Source organism: Thunnus albacares, chromosome 2 (genome assembly GCF_914725855.1).
Source record: "Thunnus albacares chromosome 2, fThuAlb1.1, whole genome shotgun sequence".
Lineage (NCBI taxonomy): Eukaryota > Metazoa > Chordata > Actinopteri > Scombriformes > Scombridae > Thunnus > Thunnus albacares.
The window spans coordinates 3,464,302-3,482,819 of NC_058107.1; the positions used below are offsets into that span (position 1 = coordinate 3,464,302).

The 18,518-nt window shown below is 39.5% G+C and overlaps 1 protein-coding gene across 1 annotated transcript in view; it reads left to right on the forward strand.

Moving 5' to 3' along the window:
* Positions 1-18,518, forward strand: part of LOC122990143 — a 27,628-nt gene continuing 9,110 nt past the window's right edge. Inside the window, exons 1-8 of the mRNA XM_044363275.1 lie at positions 1-160; positions 4,538-5,762; positions 7,083-7,118; positions 7,215-7,393; positions 9,211-9,382; positions 9,546-9,596; positions 11,115-11,204; positions 18,082-18,083. Coding sequence (XP_044219210.1) covers positions 4,560-5,762; positions 7,083-7,118; positions 7,215-7,393; positions 9,211-9,382; positions 9,546-9,596; positions 11,115-11,204; positions 18,082-18,083 — 1,733 coding nt within the window. The 5' untranslated portion in view covers positions 1-160; positions 4,538-4,559. The remainder of the gene's footprint in view (positions 161-4,537; positions 5,763-7,082; positions 7,119-7,214; positions 7,394-9,210; positions 9,383-9,545; positions 9,597-11,114; positions 11,205-18,081; positions 18,084-18,518) is intronic.

Below are 18,518 nucleotides of genomic sequence, written 5' to 3' on the forward strand. Positions count from 1 at the left end.
TCTGAGGTCAGTTTTCGTTTCCACTTATGAGCCTAAATGAAGCAGGGATCGGCTCAGACGACTGATCTGAGATCAGTATGAGAGTGTAGGAGAACAAAGCGAGTGTGACAGGATGTTGCACCTGTTTCACTGAGAAAAATAGTCGGAGAATTAACAGCAGGTAAGTCCACGTCTAAATATCGAATTGTTAGTGTGATTTACTGCTGTCTTCAGGACAAGATTGTAGATTTTTTACATGTAAAAAAGAAACAACAACGAGAAGGATGGGCGGTATCGTGTTTCTCATTGTAAACTGCGGTGCGTTTGTTTTATCCATCTTTCTCAGGTTTATCCAATTTGATCCAGTTAACCAAACCTAACAGCTGTTTGCCTCCCGTGCTAGAACATTTCAGCAGGCTTTTTACAATCTGTCTAAATGTGTAGGCTAGAAAGTTAATTTCCTAAATTTTAGCACTCCGTTGTCCTGGACCCACTATAGATCAGACTTAAAGGTTTAGTCCTATTTTTCCTATTTTAGTCCTGTGATTATGATGTAGACCTACTAACTCCGAGGCTCCCCCCTTTTTTTTAGGCATGTGACATCCTAATATAGAGCAATGTCTTGTGACCCCACATCACAGGTTATGGGGTCATTGTGGACTTGCCTCATAATTAGTTAAACTAAAATATGTTTTGTCCTTCTCACATTATTTCATTTCAAGGATTTTTCATATTTATCTTAGGACCCGACCCCAAGGTTTGGAAGCCTTATAAAAACAAATCAATCATACTCTGCAGGTATTTAGTCTACAGAGAGTCATGAAACGTAATACAATGTAATACTGCCTTGTTCTGTCAAGTCATTTCTAGGAAAACTCTGAAACAGACAAACAGCCTGGGAACAACTGGAATTATTCTGGCATGTTTTCTAGTCTGAAGAAATATAATTTTTTCAGGCTGAATATGAGACTAAATTATTTGTTAAGATGAATGTAGAACTCATACATACGTATGGAGACGAGACTTTCAGCAGTTATCTGTTAAACTGGTTGAATTTCTTGTCTCTTCAGTCATAGGATGAACTATTCCCAGTAGTGGAAGAAGTAATGAGATACTTTACTTCAGTAAAAGTACCAATACAACAAAGGAAAAATACTCCATTACAAGTAATAGTCCTGCCTAAAAAAGCCTACTTAAGTAATTGTAGTTAAAGTATTGCAGTAAAAGTAGTGGTTTGGTTCCTCTGACTGATATATTATTATATATGACATCATTAGATTATTAATAGTGAAGCATCAGTGTTAGAGCAGCATGTTACTGTTGTAGCTGCTGGAGGTGGAGCTAGTTTCAACTACTTTATATACAGTTAGCTAGTTTAGTCCAGTGGTTCCCAACCTAGGGGTCGGGCCCCTCCAAAGGGTCAGCAGATAAATCTGAGGGGTCGTGAGATGATTAATGGGAGAGGAAAGAAGAAAAAACAAAGTTCTGATACACAAATCTGTTTTCAGTTTTTGGACTTTTTCTCTCATCTTTGATTTTTGGTGAAATATTGAATCATTTGAACATTTATTGAAATGAAGTTTAGAGGGAAAAATCACTATTTGGTGGAGCTGTTAACAACTCATAGACATGTGAAATGTGACCCCGACTACACACTGCTTTTTGTAAGACGTTAAAAGCCAAAAAGGTTGGAAACCACTGGTTTCATCTTTAACAATGTGTTGTATTTTAAAAGCTTGTTATATTATCCATTGTGTCAAATCTTCATCTGAAAGTAACTAAAGCTGTCAAATAAATGTAGTGGAGTAGAAAGTACAATACTTCCCACCGCTGGCTATTCCTCATCATAAGACCCATAAACCATTGCTTCTATCTGCTTCATTCGATAGATGCTCTCAGTGTCTCCTATAGATTTGGAAAATCTATCCAAAAGGTTGTCCTCTGCCCAGAAAGATTTTTTGCTATTTCTTATCATTGCTGTCTTTCAAAGGAGTGAGTGGAATTGCAGAGGAAAGTGCATATTGATTAAAAAGTCTACAGGGACAGTACATTCATGTACAATAGTTCGCTTGTGAATTCAGCAATGTTTTGTAGCACACTGCTAATACTCAGTGCTGTCTGCAGTAGGATGTACTGATCTGACTTTTTCTCTTCCAATTATGATAACTTAAATCCGGGTATAAGACTTTCTTGACTATTATATATAAGACATGAATGCACTTTATGTACAAAAAATTAATTGTTTTAGTAATTTTGAAAGCAAATATGTCAAAACTTAGCTGATTTCAACTTAGCTGAACTTAGCGGTCAGATCTTCAACTACACACCCATGGATTGCCGTTAAATATTTAAGGTTTACTTTGTCCAAACTGAAAGACAATAGGAAGTTTGTGAATGTGTGTCACTGTGGCAGAGAGTCAGTCCTTCTACATTCCAGCTGACTCAGGCTAACCATGCTAACAGGGATTTAGCTCTACTGCGAGGTCATGGGCACCTGCTGAATTCCAGTTCTAGAAAAATCTATGTTTTATAAAATGTCATCTGCTGAGGCTTTATTTGCTGGTAGGATGTCCTTGCTGTTGTGGTGTTTTATTCAACTTTTCAAATGCAATTTTTACAATTCATTTCTTTGTGAAATCCCAAACTGCAGAAATTGAATCAGGATGTTTATGCTGCATCTTGTTACACCAATTATCCAAGTCACAAAAAATAGACATAAGGATTTATCCTACATCTACCTTATTGTTTATTCTGTAAAATATCCTCATAAAAGTACATAAATAGGGATGAAATAATAGGAAATGGAAACAAAAAGAACCAAATCAAACTGGAGAAAAGAAAATAAATCCTGCTGCTGGTAGACGGAAACACAGTAAACATAAGGAGAATGACCAGTGAAGACAATGAAGATGCATGAAAACCAGATTTATTCTTGTTGTTTTCACACCTGAGGAATGCACAAAAATGTGTGTTTTGGATAAAACAGCTGACAAGAAAGCAGCAGCTGCAACCAATGAGCTGAAACTATCCTATGATAAATCATATTGCTTCATTCAATGTATTGTTAATCACGACCAGTCTTTCCTAAACATGCCTCAGAGGGTGTGTGCTGACCTCTGTGTCTGCACTCCATTTAGGACCCAAACAGACTTCAGAGATCTCTGGACCTCCTTAAACTTAAGAGCATTTTAAAGTGAAATAAAATGAGGTAAATAGCATTTTCTTTCTTAAGTAGGAGAAAAAGTGAATGATTTTAACTTTAACAGTATTAAAAAAAATGTTCAGGAACAAGTAGCTTCACTCAGTTTGTTACCTTAGAAAAGCAAAGGGAGTCCTTTGGTACTTTGGTAAATTTGGAGAAGTACTGACACGACACCACTGAGACTTTACGGCACTAAGACTCCAAATTTAATTGGATAATTTAGATTTATTACAACTTGGCTCTTGATTTTGTAGTTTTGTCCATCATTTCTGTCAGTAAAATTAACATTACTTATTGGTTACTAGCTGACACCTTGGAAGTGATGTCAGCTTGTAGCAACATTGCTAAAAATGCACAGGTCAGACGGAGCAAGACACAAAAGCAGTCAGATGATTAGACAGGTTGGAAACAAACAGGCTGGCCAAATGTAATTGGAAGAGAAAACAAAGGGGAAAGGTAAAATTATTCACCAAACTCTCTGGTGTAAACATCAATTACAGTTTACTTTGATTCAATTTTGATTTCCTGTACTTACTGTAGTCTTGCTCACACAGATTTCCTGCACACTGTGGGATGATCATTCTGTTTGACCTCTAAATTAAGTGGTTTGGGATAATCTGGCTAATGCTGAGATCAGATTGCAAAATATTTTTGTCTCATGAGGTGATCTCTGTGGCAGGTGAGGTGATCATAGAGTCTTGCTGTGACTTGGCCAAGAGACATGTCACTTCGAAAGTCATAGCTAGCTGTCTTTCACAACTTGCCTGATGTACTAAGGTAATGGATAAAGTAAAAGTGCGAGGAACTGACCTCACAACACCAGTGAATGTTTCTTTATGTAATCAGGATTTTTTGAATGTAAGAGACACTGGAACCATTCATGGTGACTGATTGGTGAAAGCGGCCTCAGTCTTTTTGCTTCCCATTTAGCAGAAAGAGAGTGAGTGTGTGTGGATGAGAAGTAGATGTCTGTGTGCAGAGGTTGATGTCACAGAGGATGGTGGTTTAGTTGATATAATGCTCCTGACCTGGCTGATAGTCAAATGGTTACAGCTATGATCAGCTGATACTGTGTAGCCTGATGATCTCAGCATAAACTGTCGACTTGTTTACAACCTGTCAGATTGTCTTACTGCTCGTATTTGTTGCCTCATCGGACCTTGTTGTAGCAGTATCACCGTGTTCCTAGATCACAGCTACCATTTGGCTGAGTGCAATGTTATCATGACCGGTAGAAGTTATGTCTAAAGCTACAGAATTAAGACTCAAGTAATAAACCATAATTATCCTTTAAAGCCATTGCAGGACCTCCCACTGACAGTAGACTGTGTTTTAATCCTCAGTTTTTCTCTATAGAGAGCACTGGCACCAGGTCCCCATGTCTTCAGGAGGAGGCGGTTTTGTCACCAGGTTCGACCGGGTGCGGGAGATACCACACTATGACCAGGTCCCTGTGGGCTCCTTATATCGGGACCAGGGGCTACCTCTGCCTCCAGTACCCATGCATGGAATAGTGCCAGCCCTCAGCTTAGACCCCCTCCCCCCTCCTCCTCTACCTGAACAACCCGCCATTGGGCCTGAGTCCTTCTACCCTCCTGCAGAAGATGAGCAGATGGAGGGTGACTGTGATGCCATGGACATCAAGCCGGTCCATCGCTTCATCCCTGACTCCGTCAAGAACTTCTTCCGTGGCAACAGCGGTAACCGTGGCAGCAAGGGTTGGTCCATCCCCCCTACACCTACACCTCATTCCCCTGCACCTTCATCCAGGAAGAGTGCCAACTGCCACACCACAGAAGGGGTCCCTTGTTCACCACCCCACTCCGCCCCTCCATCTCCTTCCCTGCCCGGCTCCTACCGGGAACCCTACACCTCTCAGAAGGATGGGCTGCTGCTGGGTGCAGACGCATTCGAGTCTGTATCTGCTGTGCCCACCAACCTCTCAGCTCAAACCTACCAGGAGCGGGTGGAGGAGTACCACCTGCGCTACGCCTACATGAAATCCTGGGCCGGCCTGCTGAGGATCTTGGGTTGTGTGCAGCTGCTGCTGGGAGCTGCCGTGTTCGCCTGCGTCTGTGCCTATGTACACAAGGACAACGAGTGGTTCAATATGTATGGATACTCCCAGCCACAGCTGTTTGGTGGGCTTGGTGGGGGCGCAGGTGCACAAGGGGGTTACTACACCGGCCCCAAGACACCTTTTGTCCTAGTAGTGGCTGGTCTTGCGTGGATAGTGACTGTAATTCTATTAGTTCTTGGAATGACCTTATACTACAGAGCTATCCTTCTAGACTCTTCTTGGTGGCCGTTGACAGAGTGCGCAATCAACCTGGTCTTGGCAGTACTCTATTTAGCAGCAGGGATAGTTTATGTGAGGGACACCACCCGTGGGGGGCTGTGCAACTTACCAGTTTTCAATAACGGAATCAACGGGGCCTTCTGTCGCACCGAGGCTGGCCAGACTGCAGCCATTGTTTTCCTCTTCATCACCATGGTGCTCTACTTTATTAGTGCAGGAGTGTGTCTGAAGCTGTGGAGACATGAAGCAGCAAGGATTAGGAAGGAGGAGCTGGCACAGGAGGTCTGAAACACACGCACACACTTCCCTCTAGTTTACTACTCTGTTAAATAATCTGCTGTAGGGTCTGAATGGAATGAAAACTGGACCTGTAGTAGGAACATTGTACACATTCCTAAAGCAGTGATTCTCCCATATTGCTTTTGACCCTTCGGGCCCATATCTGTGACCTCAGCAACCCTTAGTTTACTCTGTGATTCAGTTACATAGTGTTCCGAACACAATCCTTAGGGGAAAAATTAAAATGTTATTTTTCATTTGTTATCCAGCAATGAATTGTATATCATGTTATCATTGCGGGCAGAGAGTAGACGTGTGAGATTGTGAAAATATCTCTGAGGATGCAACTTGCTGCTGAGGGGGGTTTAAGGGTTTAAGATAACCTTTTTATTTTCACCCTAACATTTACTTAAGGAACACTGTGACTGAGTAATATACTGTATGGAGTGCTGAAGTCACAAATGGGGCTAGTAACCCCTTAATATAAAGCAATTACTAGTTGCAAACCTTTGTGACAGGTTGCATATGTAAGACTTTAGAATGGTTCAATCGGTTCCCTTCTTCAGCTGTTTCATACCAATAATGTTAAAGGCCTGAAAAGGTACAATTATGCAGCATTTCACAAGAAAAAAGCAGTTTAAAAAGTAAATAGACTAAATCTAAAGTCAGTGATTTTTGATGGTATTACATATGGTCCTCAGAGACCAGGATGAGATTTGAGGGTTTAAAGGTAATGTAAGAAGGGGCAAGCTATTAAAAGCTATTCAAAGATATCAAAGAAGCAGCCACTACAGGTCTATATATTAGACTTACTGCACATATATTGTGTGTGCAAGTTCAAAATCATTGTGATCTCTTGCCAGACATTTGTCACCCATATATTTATTGTTGGTTTACTGCTACTTGAACATTGAAGGCATGACAGGCTACCATTCATTGTGAATGGGATCTTGACACTAGACAAACAATCCTTTTCCAACCTGTGTGTGAATTTGTCACATTCTGAATACTCTGTCTGAGATATAATATACCTTGACTCCTTGTCTCAAAAACTCTAGAACAGTTTGGCTATTTAATGGACCATACCAGTGCACATTTTACACCATGTTCTAAAACATAACAGATTTTTTTACTACCATCCAGTCAGCTATTGGTTTCAGTTAACTTTAGTATGAAAATTAAACTGCAGAGAGTTGAAAAGTGGTCTATAACATTCAGAAACACTGGAATGGTTCATTGAATACAATAGGCAATTGAACTGTCTTTGATTACACTGTGAATAAAAATGAATTCCTCTCCATCTTTTCTTCACAACAATCCTAGATGAAAACTATTGGATCATCAGTGCCTCTATCTGTAGTAAGTATAATGGCTTGTATGTCTAATGTTGTATCGGACATTACATTAAACACAGTATACATGAACTGAACACACGAGTCTGTACATCTACTGCAGCTGGGTTCAGGCTCCAGGGCTTCAGAGCAGACACCTCTCCCCACCATCCAGCCAGACCTCATGGATGCTCCAAACAACTCTGCAGCCGTTCCTCTGGTAGCGTTGGAGCCAGAGATCCTCCGAGGTCACATCCCAGCTGGATACATCCCCAAACCTGTCGTCATAGCTGACTATGTGGCGTGAGTATTTGCCTTTAGTCATATTTCACAGAAATACTTTGCTATTTTCAGACATCCAGGATAGGCCTCTTAATTGTGTATGATTTCATGTCAAATATAAATACAGTCTCTGATTTTGTTACAATTTGTTACAAACTTCAATCCGCTTTAAAGTGTATTGATTTTCAGGCCAGTACAGGCTATCATGTCTGTGACAGCAGTAAAATGGGCTTCAGCAGTGAAATGACCTCCACTGCAGTTTGTACATCAGAAAACATTCTTGAAAGCTAATTTAATCATAATTATTTAGTGTCTTGCTCCTGTTGAAGTAGTCACTAAGTAGTTTTCTAGATCACACTGTGAGACAAGTCAAATGATGGCCACTGTAGAACTTTGGAGACAAAAGACAGGCTGCATCAATATCCTGACTGTGTCAGAAATTGAGGACTAAATCCTCACAATCTGTCATGCTGCAAAACTGATATCATAGTCTCACACAGTGTGTGACATGAAATGAACTTGTGTATAGGGTGATATTCTCTTCTGTTCCTATTATCAACAAATTCCATGAAAACACCTAAACCAACAATTAATCAATCCTACTAACAAGTACTGTATGTAAAGACTGATAAATCTTCAGTGCCATTGTTGTCCAAAACAATGGACAGCTCGATCCCAAATACGTCCTGCTGCCAGAACACTCACTAGAGCACCAAACATGGATTAATCCACCACTGAAAATAGTTCTGTTTGAGTAATGTTTGCTAACAACTACAGTGACCAGCTGTTTTAGGAAATTTAGGAAGTTGTATCTTACACTGCACTGTAACTTCGACTCTCCTGTTTTATTTGTCTTATTCTATTTTAGCTTATTTTTTATTTCCAATTTAATACTTTTTAGTTGTATTTAAACATCTTTTTACATTGCCTTATGTGGTTTTATATCCTGTCTTGATGCTGTTTATGCTCTATGTAAAGCACTTTGAATTGCCTTGTTGTTGAAATGTGCTTTACAAATAAACGTGCCTTGCCTAGGCAAATCTAGGTCTGCAGCTTAACACACTGTTGATTTGGGTTTTTTAATGGGATTTATTGACAACAAGAAAAAAATGCAATATTGCTAGCCATGTGTTTTAGCTCTAATCTTCCTTGGTTAATTCAGGATTATCCTAATCTAGCAATATTTTAAACCACACCTAAGAAATCTGAAGGTTAAATGTACCCTGTGGAGTTTCTGTCCTCTGGTCGTGCTATGGATATGTTTGTTTTTTTTTTATGAGTGGGTCCCTGTTTTTTTTGTCTCCTGCATGTGCATGTGCATGAGGACGCATGTGCACACGAACACAGTCGATGCTATACACAGTCTTGCCAATAGTTTCACACTATTCCCACAGATCTACAGGTGGCTGTTATGTGCCAAGAAATGCATCAATGTACCAGCAAAGACAGGGAAGAAGACTGTAAACTAGTAAACATAGTTGTCAACAATAATTAAAATACTTCAAAAATCAATTTTGCAAATGTTTTAATAGTAAGGAATGCATTCAACACTTTGGTTAAAGCTCAAGGATACATATAGTGTGTTTTGGTGAATAATACTGTAAACATAACTTTTGTTTGTTTATAAGAAACTCCACAGTGTACCTTTTTAATCGGGTTTTAAAGGCAGTCTACTCTTAATCCTTATTTGGGATTACACTGGACCGAAGTGTTAGATGAACTGACTGATGTTGCCGCCCTCCAGACCTGCTGCGAAGAGACAGAGACATATTCAGCTGCAGTGTGAATGTAGCCAGCAGCACCATAAAATGTTTTGTGTTTCGGCCCTGTTTCCACAGGAAGTATCCCGCCATCCACTCAGAGGAGGAGAGGGACCAGTACAAGGCTGTGTTCAATGACCAGTATGCTGAATACAAGGAGTTGCATGCTGAGGTTCAGGCCATGGCCAAGAAGTTTGAAGAGATGGATGAGATGATGCAGAACCTGCCCCCTCGACCTTCTAGCCAAATGGTACAATCCTGACTCCACTCCAGTCCACACACACACACACACACACACACACACACACACACACACACACACACACACACACACACACACACACACACACACAGGAGCACTCTTGGATACACATTGTCGAACTATGTCCAGTAATGTGCTAATTTTCTTTCAGGAGAAGGAGCGGATCAATGGCATTTTGCTGGAATATCAGAGAAAGAAAGCTGTAAGTATTCATGATAAAATGTCGCTCACTAGATGGCTGTTTCCACGCCGTACTTCATACTGTGGTTAATATCTTACTGACTTACTGTTGATACCCAGAGGTAGAATGCAAAAACAAAAAAATTAGTCTCCCCATGACAAGTATACTATGTCCCTTTATAAATAAGTAATTTCTTTAAAAAAAAAAAATGCAGCACCTCTGGTTAAAGTTCAGTAAACAATTCACCAAAATTCACTTTTCAATGACATAATTTGCGATAAATGTCAAACCACTTCTTCTCCAAGTCATTCTTCACTCAGTCAAATTGAAGCGCACATACACGCACACACACACACACACACACACACACACACACACACACACACACACATACATCAGGATCTCATCTGATCTCCAATGTTAGATTCAGACTTTTTCTTCCGCATCAAAATAATCCAGCTGACGTCTGTACAGTTTGTCTGTAGCTTTGTCTTTTTTTCATAGACACTTCAAACCAACTTTATTTTTATTTTGACCATCTCCTTTTTATGCGCAGCCTCCATTAAAAGCGCAATATGATCAAATTAACAATCATGATATGTTTTTTATTTTACTTTTCTCTTTTTTTTAACAGAGACACTTGTCTCACCAACTTACTCACCAACTTTCCCTGTTATTTAAGATGTTTTTATGATGCAGTAATCACTTAATCATCCAAACCACATTTTTAAAGTGAAACTGGAAGCTTATCAGTTCATTCTGTCCCAGTTGCATCAACCAAAACCAGGTTACAGTACCTGAGTGTTCGAGTTAAGAAAGGAATTCTCCATGTTGTTATCATAACCAGTGAGTCATGCTGGAGAAATGTAACTGTATTATCTGGATGATGTCATCAGAGTTATCTTGTTTTGGATTTGGACAAAGCAGACATTACAAACTAGCTGTGTGGAGTTTAAAACACATGAGCTTTTATTAGGCAGAGCTTTTATTAAATAGATGCTATCAAGTTGCATTTTGGAAGTTTTAGAATCCAGTGTTTTGGAGCTTGACCTATACTACGGACTAAAAGCTGGGATGTTTTTACCTCTGCTGCTTCAATTTAGATTTTTCTAACTCTAATATGTCTCTCACAAGTCCCCCACAAGTTTTATGGAGGTGTAAATCACTGGACTGCCCCTTTTGTACAGTAAGTCTGATGTTCTGTCATCTATCTGATGACTTCTACATGGCTTCTGTAATAAGCTGAAGTGCCTCCATTATCTAAAATGTTCCTCCCTCCTGGTTTGTTAATGGCCGTCTGGTTTGCTGAAAATTATGTAAAAAACAAACAAACCATGTATTGTACTCCACTGTATTCTATTGTATTGTGCTGTATTTCCCATACAGTGCCCCACTAGTGTAAGTGTGATATTCTCTGACTACCACTGTAAGGCTGTCCCTGATCTATAGGAATTCTGTAACCAGTGGAAAGAAAACTCCAACAAAGGAAAAGATGGTCAACAGTGAATTTATTGCCTTTATTTTTGTTTTTCTTGTCAGGACCCAACTTATTTGGAGAAAAGAGAGAGGTGTGAGTACCTAAAAAACAAGCTCTCTCACATCAAGCAGAAGATTCAGGAGTACAACAAGGTCATGGACTGGAATGACGGCGACTAATACAGCAGTTAAACACTGCTGTGAACACACCAAATGCAGTCTGTGTCTACAGTACATAAGAAACATACATGTCTACTGCACAGAGCAGAGACCATGTATTGTGATGGGAATGAGGTGGGATCTTCCAGAGTCAGCAAGTTAGAAATGCAAACCTCATGTCAAGAGAGAAGTACCCCGCAAAGAATGTAAACCGCTGTCATCATTCTTAAACATAATTGCTGATTGTAGATATGTCACTGTCACATTGAAGCAGGTGGAAATGCCATCACTGTTGAATCAGACCTGAAAACATGTGTAGAGCATAAACAGCTGGAATGCATCAGCTGTAACGTAAATGAAGGGCATAACAGGATTGTTCATTATACTGTACATTATAGCATTTCCTGATGCAGATCTATGAAGTATACATTTTTACCTAGAGTCAGATGAGGATGCCACTATCAATGTCATCACTGTGTGTCCGGTCCAGTATGTGTTTAGCCTAGCTTAACACAAAGACTTCACGCAGGGGGAAATTGCTAACGTAACTAGGCAGCCAGCTTCCAAGATGGTGCCTCGTTCAATCCAATGAAAGATGCCACCAGGGTGCATACATAGGAAAAAGTTTTTCAGGCTTGATCAGGCTTCTGTGTTTTGGGGCCCATAGATCATTACAGTCCCTCTCTGTTAGAGCTAACTAACTTCCTGCTGACCCCCCACATACATGAATGAGATGAAAATAATTGACTGATACAGCTCTTTGAGACCTTTTGACTTCTAATGGACCTGATGAATCAAATTCTGGAAATAAAAAGGTCACATTGGACAAATGTATTTATCATTTTTAACCATTCATTTTGGGAAGATTATGTATGTGGCATCAAAAGAGGAAAAAAAAAGCCTTCCAGCAACATAAAAACATTTTCCCTCTTTTATTTACATGTAACCATGTTTCCTAAAATATGGGACTGTTCCTTTAACACCAGGCATAAATGGGGAGCTGGCCAGCTAGACACACCGGCTGCATTGATGAATCAACAGACAAAGCTAGCTTTCAGCTGGACTGATGTAAATACTAATGTAGATTTAGGCTTCTTCCTACTATGATCAGAACGCTGGCGCTGCAGCAGACAGACGTGTCTCTACAAATTTTGTTAGGTTAGTTTAACAGAGTTTGGCGGTTGGTCAGATGGGAGGTACTTCTACGTAGGCTACTGTACATGTCATAGATGGAGGTTTAGCTGCTTGTCATAATCTTCACTGTTATTGGTTTATACATTGATTTTCTTCTGTCTTCTCACTAACTGTGAGGTGTAATGTCAGCATTTACTTACAGCTCTAAACAGTATGAATTTTTGCTGAGTCTTGTTACTGAAAACAAACAGGTGTTTTTTTTTTTAGTAGTAGTTTTAATCAGTCCTTTGGTAAACTCTTTTTTTGTACATGATCGTGTTTTATATTTTCATTCTGTATCATATTTGGTATGTAATGCTGCTGTATGTCAATGAAACACCTTTTTATATCCTTGGGTTTTGCCTCCTTTGACTTTAATCATTAAGCTCCTCTTTGGTTCTAATGTGCAGTTCGAGTGACTTCTGTTATACCAACTGTTATGGAATTTTCCATCTTTAGGGGTTACAAATTGGGTTACACTGGGTCAAGCCTGGGCCTTGAGGTCACACTGTAATTCTTAAGCAGGAAGGGGACATATTCTCCTCTCCTTGAGACTCCAGCTGTCGGTGATGTTTTGGGGAAAGCAGAAGCCTCTCTGATAGAGGGTAAATCAGCATCGCCATGGTCACCAAGGTCGGAGGAGGCTCTCCTAGACAACACAGATAGGTGGATGCATAGATTCTATTGACACAGTCAGACATTCAAACTAAAACTGCTGAAGTTCCATGCAACCTGACCTAAACTGACACGGGTAAAATGCAGTTCCTTGTTAAGAAACTAGTGAACCAATTAGACTAATTTTTCATATTGTAGGCTGATCTGCTGAGGTTAAAGACTAAGACTCAGACCTTCAGAGGGCAGAACGGAAAGAGACAGCATCCGAGTTGCAGATGACTTCGATGCTCACTATTTCAGTTCTTCTTGATCAAGTACTTCAATAAACTTTTTCAGCTTTGAGACATCAAAGGCTCGTGTCCACTTTTCTCCACTGAGGTGCTGACCATCGCTCAAAAATATCCACAACACCAACCGTTCACAGTTTCTGTCCAACAGCTACCCAGGCTCAGTGGTAATAAATGTGGGTAACTAATGACATTATAACCATGGTTCACAATAAATGTCTTTATTAAAATGTAGAGGGGAAACACCAATCAAAGTTAATCAGTACCACAGAAGAAAAATGGATAGTATGTCTTTGTGTGGAGGTAAATTATTTGCTCAGTGATGCATACAAGAAGATTCCTTACAACTGAATAAGTGTGGCTCCTCTCTGGGATGAATGATAAATCTCGTGGGAAAAACCAAAGATTTTTGAGTGGGACACTGAATATCCATTCAGTATATAAAGACCTGAGTGAACTGAACTGCATTCCATTTCTCGCTCCATCTCAAACCACTCTGTCAACCTCATAAAATGGCTGCTATTGTGTCCCCTCAGGTATACAGCCTGGAGGACTGGTTTTGTTGAGCTGTGTTTTTTTTTTTAAAACTCTTTTTTTGCCGGTGTCAGGTTTTGCAACACTGGAGGCGTTTTCCTGTAGATTCACTCAGCAGGGAGACTGGATCAACATGACAGCCTTTCAGCCTCAAGTTACATTTGATCAGTGGCTATGACAGTCGTTTAAAATAATCTAATCTTAATTTCATTTAAAGTGGTAGAAATGTATACACCAAAAGCTACTGCACTGCCCATGTTAAAAACGTTCATTTTGTAAAATATTTTACATATAATCGACTGCCATACGTCCTGAATTTTTAATGATTTTAAAACAACACTGAATAGTTGAATATTGAAACTACTGAATGTATGGGAAATGATTTGAAGCAGATGCTGAGTTAACGCTGCAAGTTACAATTTTTCCCATTCCAATGGAGTGAAAACCTGCCCCACAACTGAAACCTAGTCCACAGTGAAAAACGCACGTCATTTGGGGGGGTGAGACAGGTTAGTCCTGTAAGACCTGGGGAGGAGACCACGTGACGAGCACACACACACCTGTGGGCGTCTCTTTGCAGTCTCCTGAGCGCGTGGAAGAGCACAATCAACACAACAAGGTGCGGTCGCGCGCCTCTAGTGTATGTTGTTGGCGTCCATCACTGCAGCGTCAGTACAGTCTTCCTCATCCGGATCAGGCGGTTCAGCAAACTAGGTTGGTCAATTTCATAATTATAATAATAAGGGCGGCATGTAATAAGAACAAAACCAACGTTTTTCTTCTCTGCAGAGCTTTAACCCGTTTATGCTTTTAAGATTTCTGAAGAAACCCTGGGTTAACAATAGTATTCGTGATTAAATAGCAGTTTAATTAACGCTACGCCATTTAAAAACAACAACAACAACAAAACAAACAAACAAAAAAAAAAAATCAATTTTGCCTGTACAGTATTTGTTGAGCGGCTAGCTATATTTCAGGCTTCTTAATGTCTGTTTAAGCTGTTTCCTCTTTACACCAGCTCATCTCTACACTAATGACAACCTAAAAGGATTTGGTGAAAGGGTTACTTTTAATTTTTAATCATGTTTAATGGGGATTAGTCTTTTTACCTGTTGTGTGCTTGCTCATGAGAGAATATTGGGTCCCTGTAAATTAATGCTATGTCTAGACCTACTCTCTGTGAAAAGTGAACAGAGATAGCCTAACTTATGTTGTTATTTTGGCGCTATATGAATAAAATTCACTTGACTTGAAATTATCTCTGTAACTTTAAACAATTTAGGAAAAAGACCATATTTTAGTCCAACTATGGCAGCCAGCATGCAGTATACAGTCAGTTTCACTCTTCATTCTTTTACTATTTTTTTTACAGTCTATGGTTTCAGTCTGTGAAACTAGCCAGCTCTGTTTGAGCCTATCAGCTGCTCATTTTTGAAAATAGTGCGGCTCTCAGTTTGTGTGCCAGTAAGATCTCCACCCACCTATTTTCTGCTTTGTTTCACCACAAACAAACCTCAAGACCAAGCAGTAGGCCTGTTTCACCAGCCTCTTAGGTCAGTATTTGAAAATTAGTTTTGAATGACAAGGTATCTGCCATGCTTTGTGATACTTTACTACTTTACTTCTCACACACAAATATAACACTAACATCAACACAAGGATGTTTTCCATTTTTAATGTTTTCCATAGCCTCGAGGCAGCCGCATGTTTCCGTTAATATCAGTAGAGATGGGTCAAACCTCAATACTTTGTCAATTGTATTGAAAACTGTCATCAAATATCTGGTCAGATTTGTGGTTTAGTTTAATTATTCTTTAATGAGAAGTTTACTGATTTAATTTACATTTTTGTCTGTTTCATTTAGATTTGGCTGCTTGTTTTTGCTCATTTTAAAATTTGAGAAGTTTGGCTTTTTTGTGAAATGGAAACAAAGGTTGCCTTGAAAAACATGTTTAGCTATATTTCTCAAAAGCAGGGCATCAAAAAATGATTGCTTTAGTGTCGGTACTAAAATTCATGTATTGAATGATATTGAAACAATATTCAGCCCTACATATACGTAGGTGCAGATTAATTGGAAAATTCTGTAATACTGTAACTTTGCTTACAATAATGGCAGACATGATGATCATTGTGGTGGATTACCTAATTCAAGCAATTTTCAAACTGTATGGAAATTAATGTAAGTGGTGTTGGCTGCCTGGAAGTAATATAGCCCCTGAGCTTGTTAGAAAAGTCTGAAAATTACTTGCATATATTGTCAAAGTTGCCAAAAATCTGATGCCACTGAATTAAGTTTGGTTATGGATATGGTTTGGATGGATAACAAAGGATAGCTGCTGCTTTGTGATATTAGCAGTTAATATAATACAAAGTTCACTCTTTAATGTTTTTTTGTAAAATCAGTGCTTGTGTGTTTTTGTAGCAGGGTGAGTTCCAGTTGGATTTCAGTATGCCAGGCCATAAACAAAGACCCCATCATCACCATTCAAGTGGCAGCAAACCGTAAGTTAACCTACATTTAATGTATCCCTCACTACTGTACTGCATTCCGATGTTATAATGTGTGTCTCACACACACACATTATAACATCACATCAAAAATCACTACAGCATTACAATGTATATATATATTTTTTTTAATATAAGAAAATATTGTTTCTAGAGCAGCAATAGCAATGTTTACAAAAACAAAGTCACAGTATAAACTCAATATCATCCAATTCTAAATAAAATGCTTAATATTCCTGACATTAAAACACTGACTGAAGTTTAAAAAGAATGTAAAACAGAAGTCACTGTTACCTATTCATCATTGCTATGAGCCTAACAAGTGTGCTACAGCTGTGTAAAACATACTGGTGGTAGATGGGAAACTGCATAACAGCTGAAAAATTGTTGTGTTCTTAATAAATTACTCTAAATGGTTTTTTACATGTGAAGGTTTTATTGCATTTACAGCTTGATTTAAAAATTTATCTTTCCGCTGATCTCATTTGTTGGTTCCTTTAAGTACCAATAAAAGAACCAAACTAAAAAAAAAATACCTCGTTGCCTTACTAATTTAGAACCACTCCAATTCAGAACTGGGTTTCAAAGGGGATCCCATTCCCTACCTACAGATACAGTGCATTCAAAAAGTATTCTTCACTTTTTTCACATTTTGTTATGCTGCAGCCTTATGCTAAAATTGTTTAAATTCATTTTTTCCCTCGTCAATCTGCACTCAATACCCCATGATGACAAAGCAAAAGCAGAATTTTAGAATTTTTTGCTAACTTATTAAAAAGGAAAAACTGAAATATCACATTTACATAAGTATTCAGACCCTTTGCTATGACACTTGAAATTAAACTCAGGTGCCTCCCATTTCTCTTGATCATCTTTGAGATGTTCTACATCTTTATTAGTCCACCTGTGGTAAATTCAATTGATTAGACATGATTTGGGACAGAACACACCTGTCTATATAAAGTCTCACAGCTGACAATGCATATCAAAATAAAACAAAGCTATGAGGTTGAAAGAACTGCTTGCAGAGCTCAGAGACAGGATTGTGTTGAGGCACAGATCTGGGGAAGGCTACAAAAACATTTCTGCTGCATTGAAGGTTCCCAAGAGCACAGTGGCTCCATAATTCTTAAATGAAAGAAGTTTGGAACAACCAGGACTCTTCCTAGAGCTGGCTGCCCAGCACAAACTGGGCAATCGTGGGAGAAGGGCCTTGGTAAGAGAGGTGACCAAGAACCCGATGGTCACTCTGGCTGAGCTCCAGAGATCCTGTGTGGATATGGGAGAAACTTCCAGAAGGACAACCATCACTGCAACACTCCATCCATCTGGGTTTTATGGCAGAGTGGCCAGATGGAAGCCTCTCCTCAGTGAAAGACACAGGAAAGCCTGCTTGGAGTTTGCAAAAAAACACCTAAATGACTCTGAGACTGTGAGAAACAAGATTCTCTGGTCTAATGAAACCAAGATTGGACTGTTTGGCCTCAATTCTAAGCATCAAGTCTGGAGGGAACCAGGCACTGCTCATTACCTGCCCAATACCATCCCAACAGTGAAGCATGGTGATGACAGCATCATGATGTTGGGGGTGTTTCGGCAGCAGGGACTGGGGGACTTAATGAAACCTGGTCCAGAGCGCTCAGGACCTCAGACTGGGCTGAAGGTTCACCTTCCAACAGGACAATGACCTTAAGCACACAGCCAAGACAACACATGAGTGGGTTAGGGACAACTCTGTGAATGTCCTTGAGCGGTCCAGCCAGAGCCCTGACTTGAACCCAATCGAACATCACTGGAGAGGACTGAAAATGGCTGTCCACCAACGCTCCCCATCCAACCTTACAGCGCTCGAGAGGATCTGCAGAGACGAATGGCAGAAAATCCCCAAATCCAGGTGTGCAAAGCTTGTTGTGTCATACCCAACAAGACTCAAGGCTGTAATCACTGCCAAAGGTGCTTTAACTAAGTAATGAGTAAAGGGTCTGAATATTTATGTCAATGTGATATTTCAGTTTTTCCTTTTTTAATAAATTTGCAAAAAATTCTAAAATTCTGTCTTCACTTTGTCATTATGGGGTATTGAGTATAAATTGATGAGTGACAAAATTAATTTAAATGATTTTAGCAGAAGGCTGCAACATAACAAAATGTGAAAAAAGTGAAGGGGTCTGAATACTTGAATGCACCG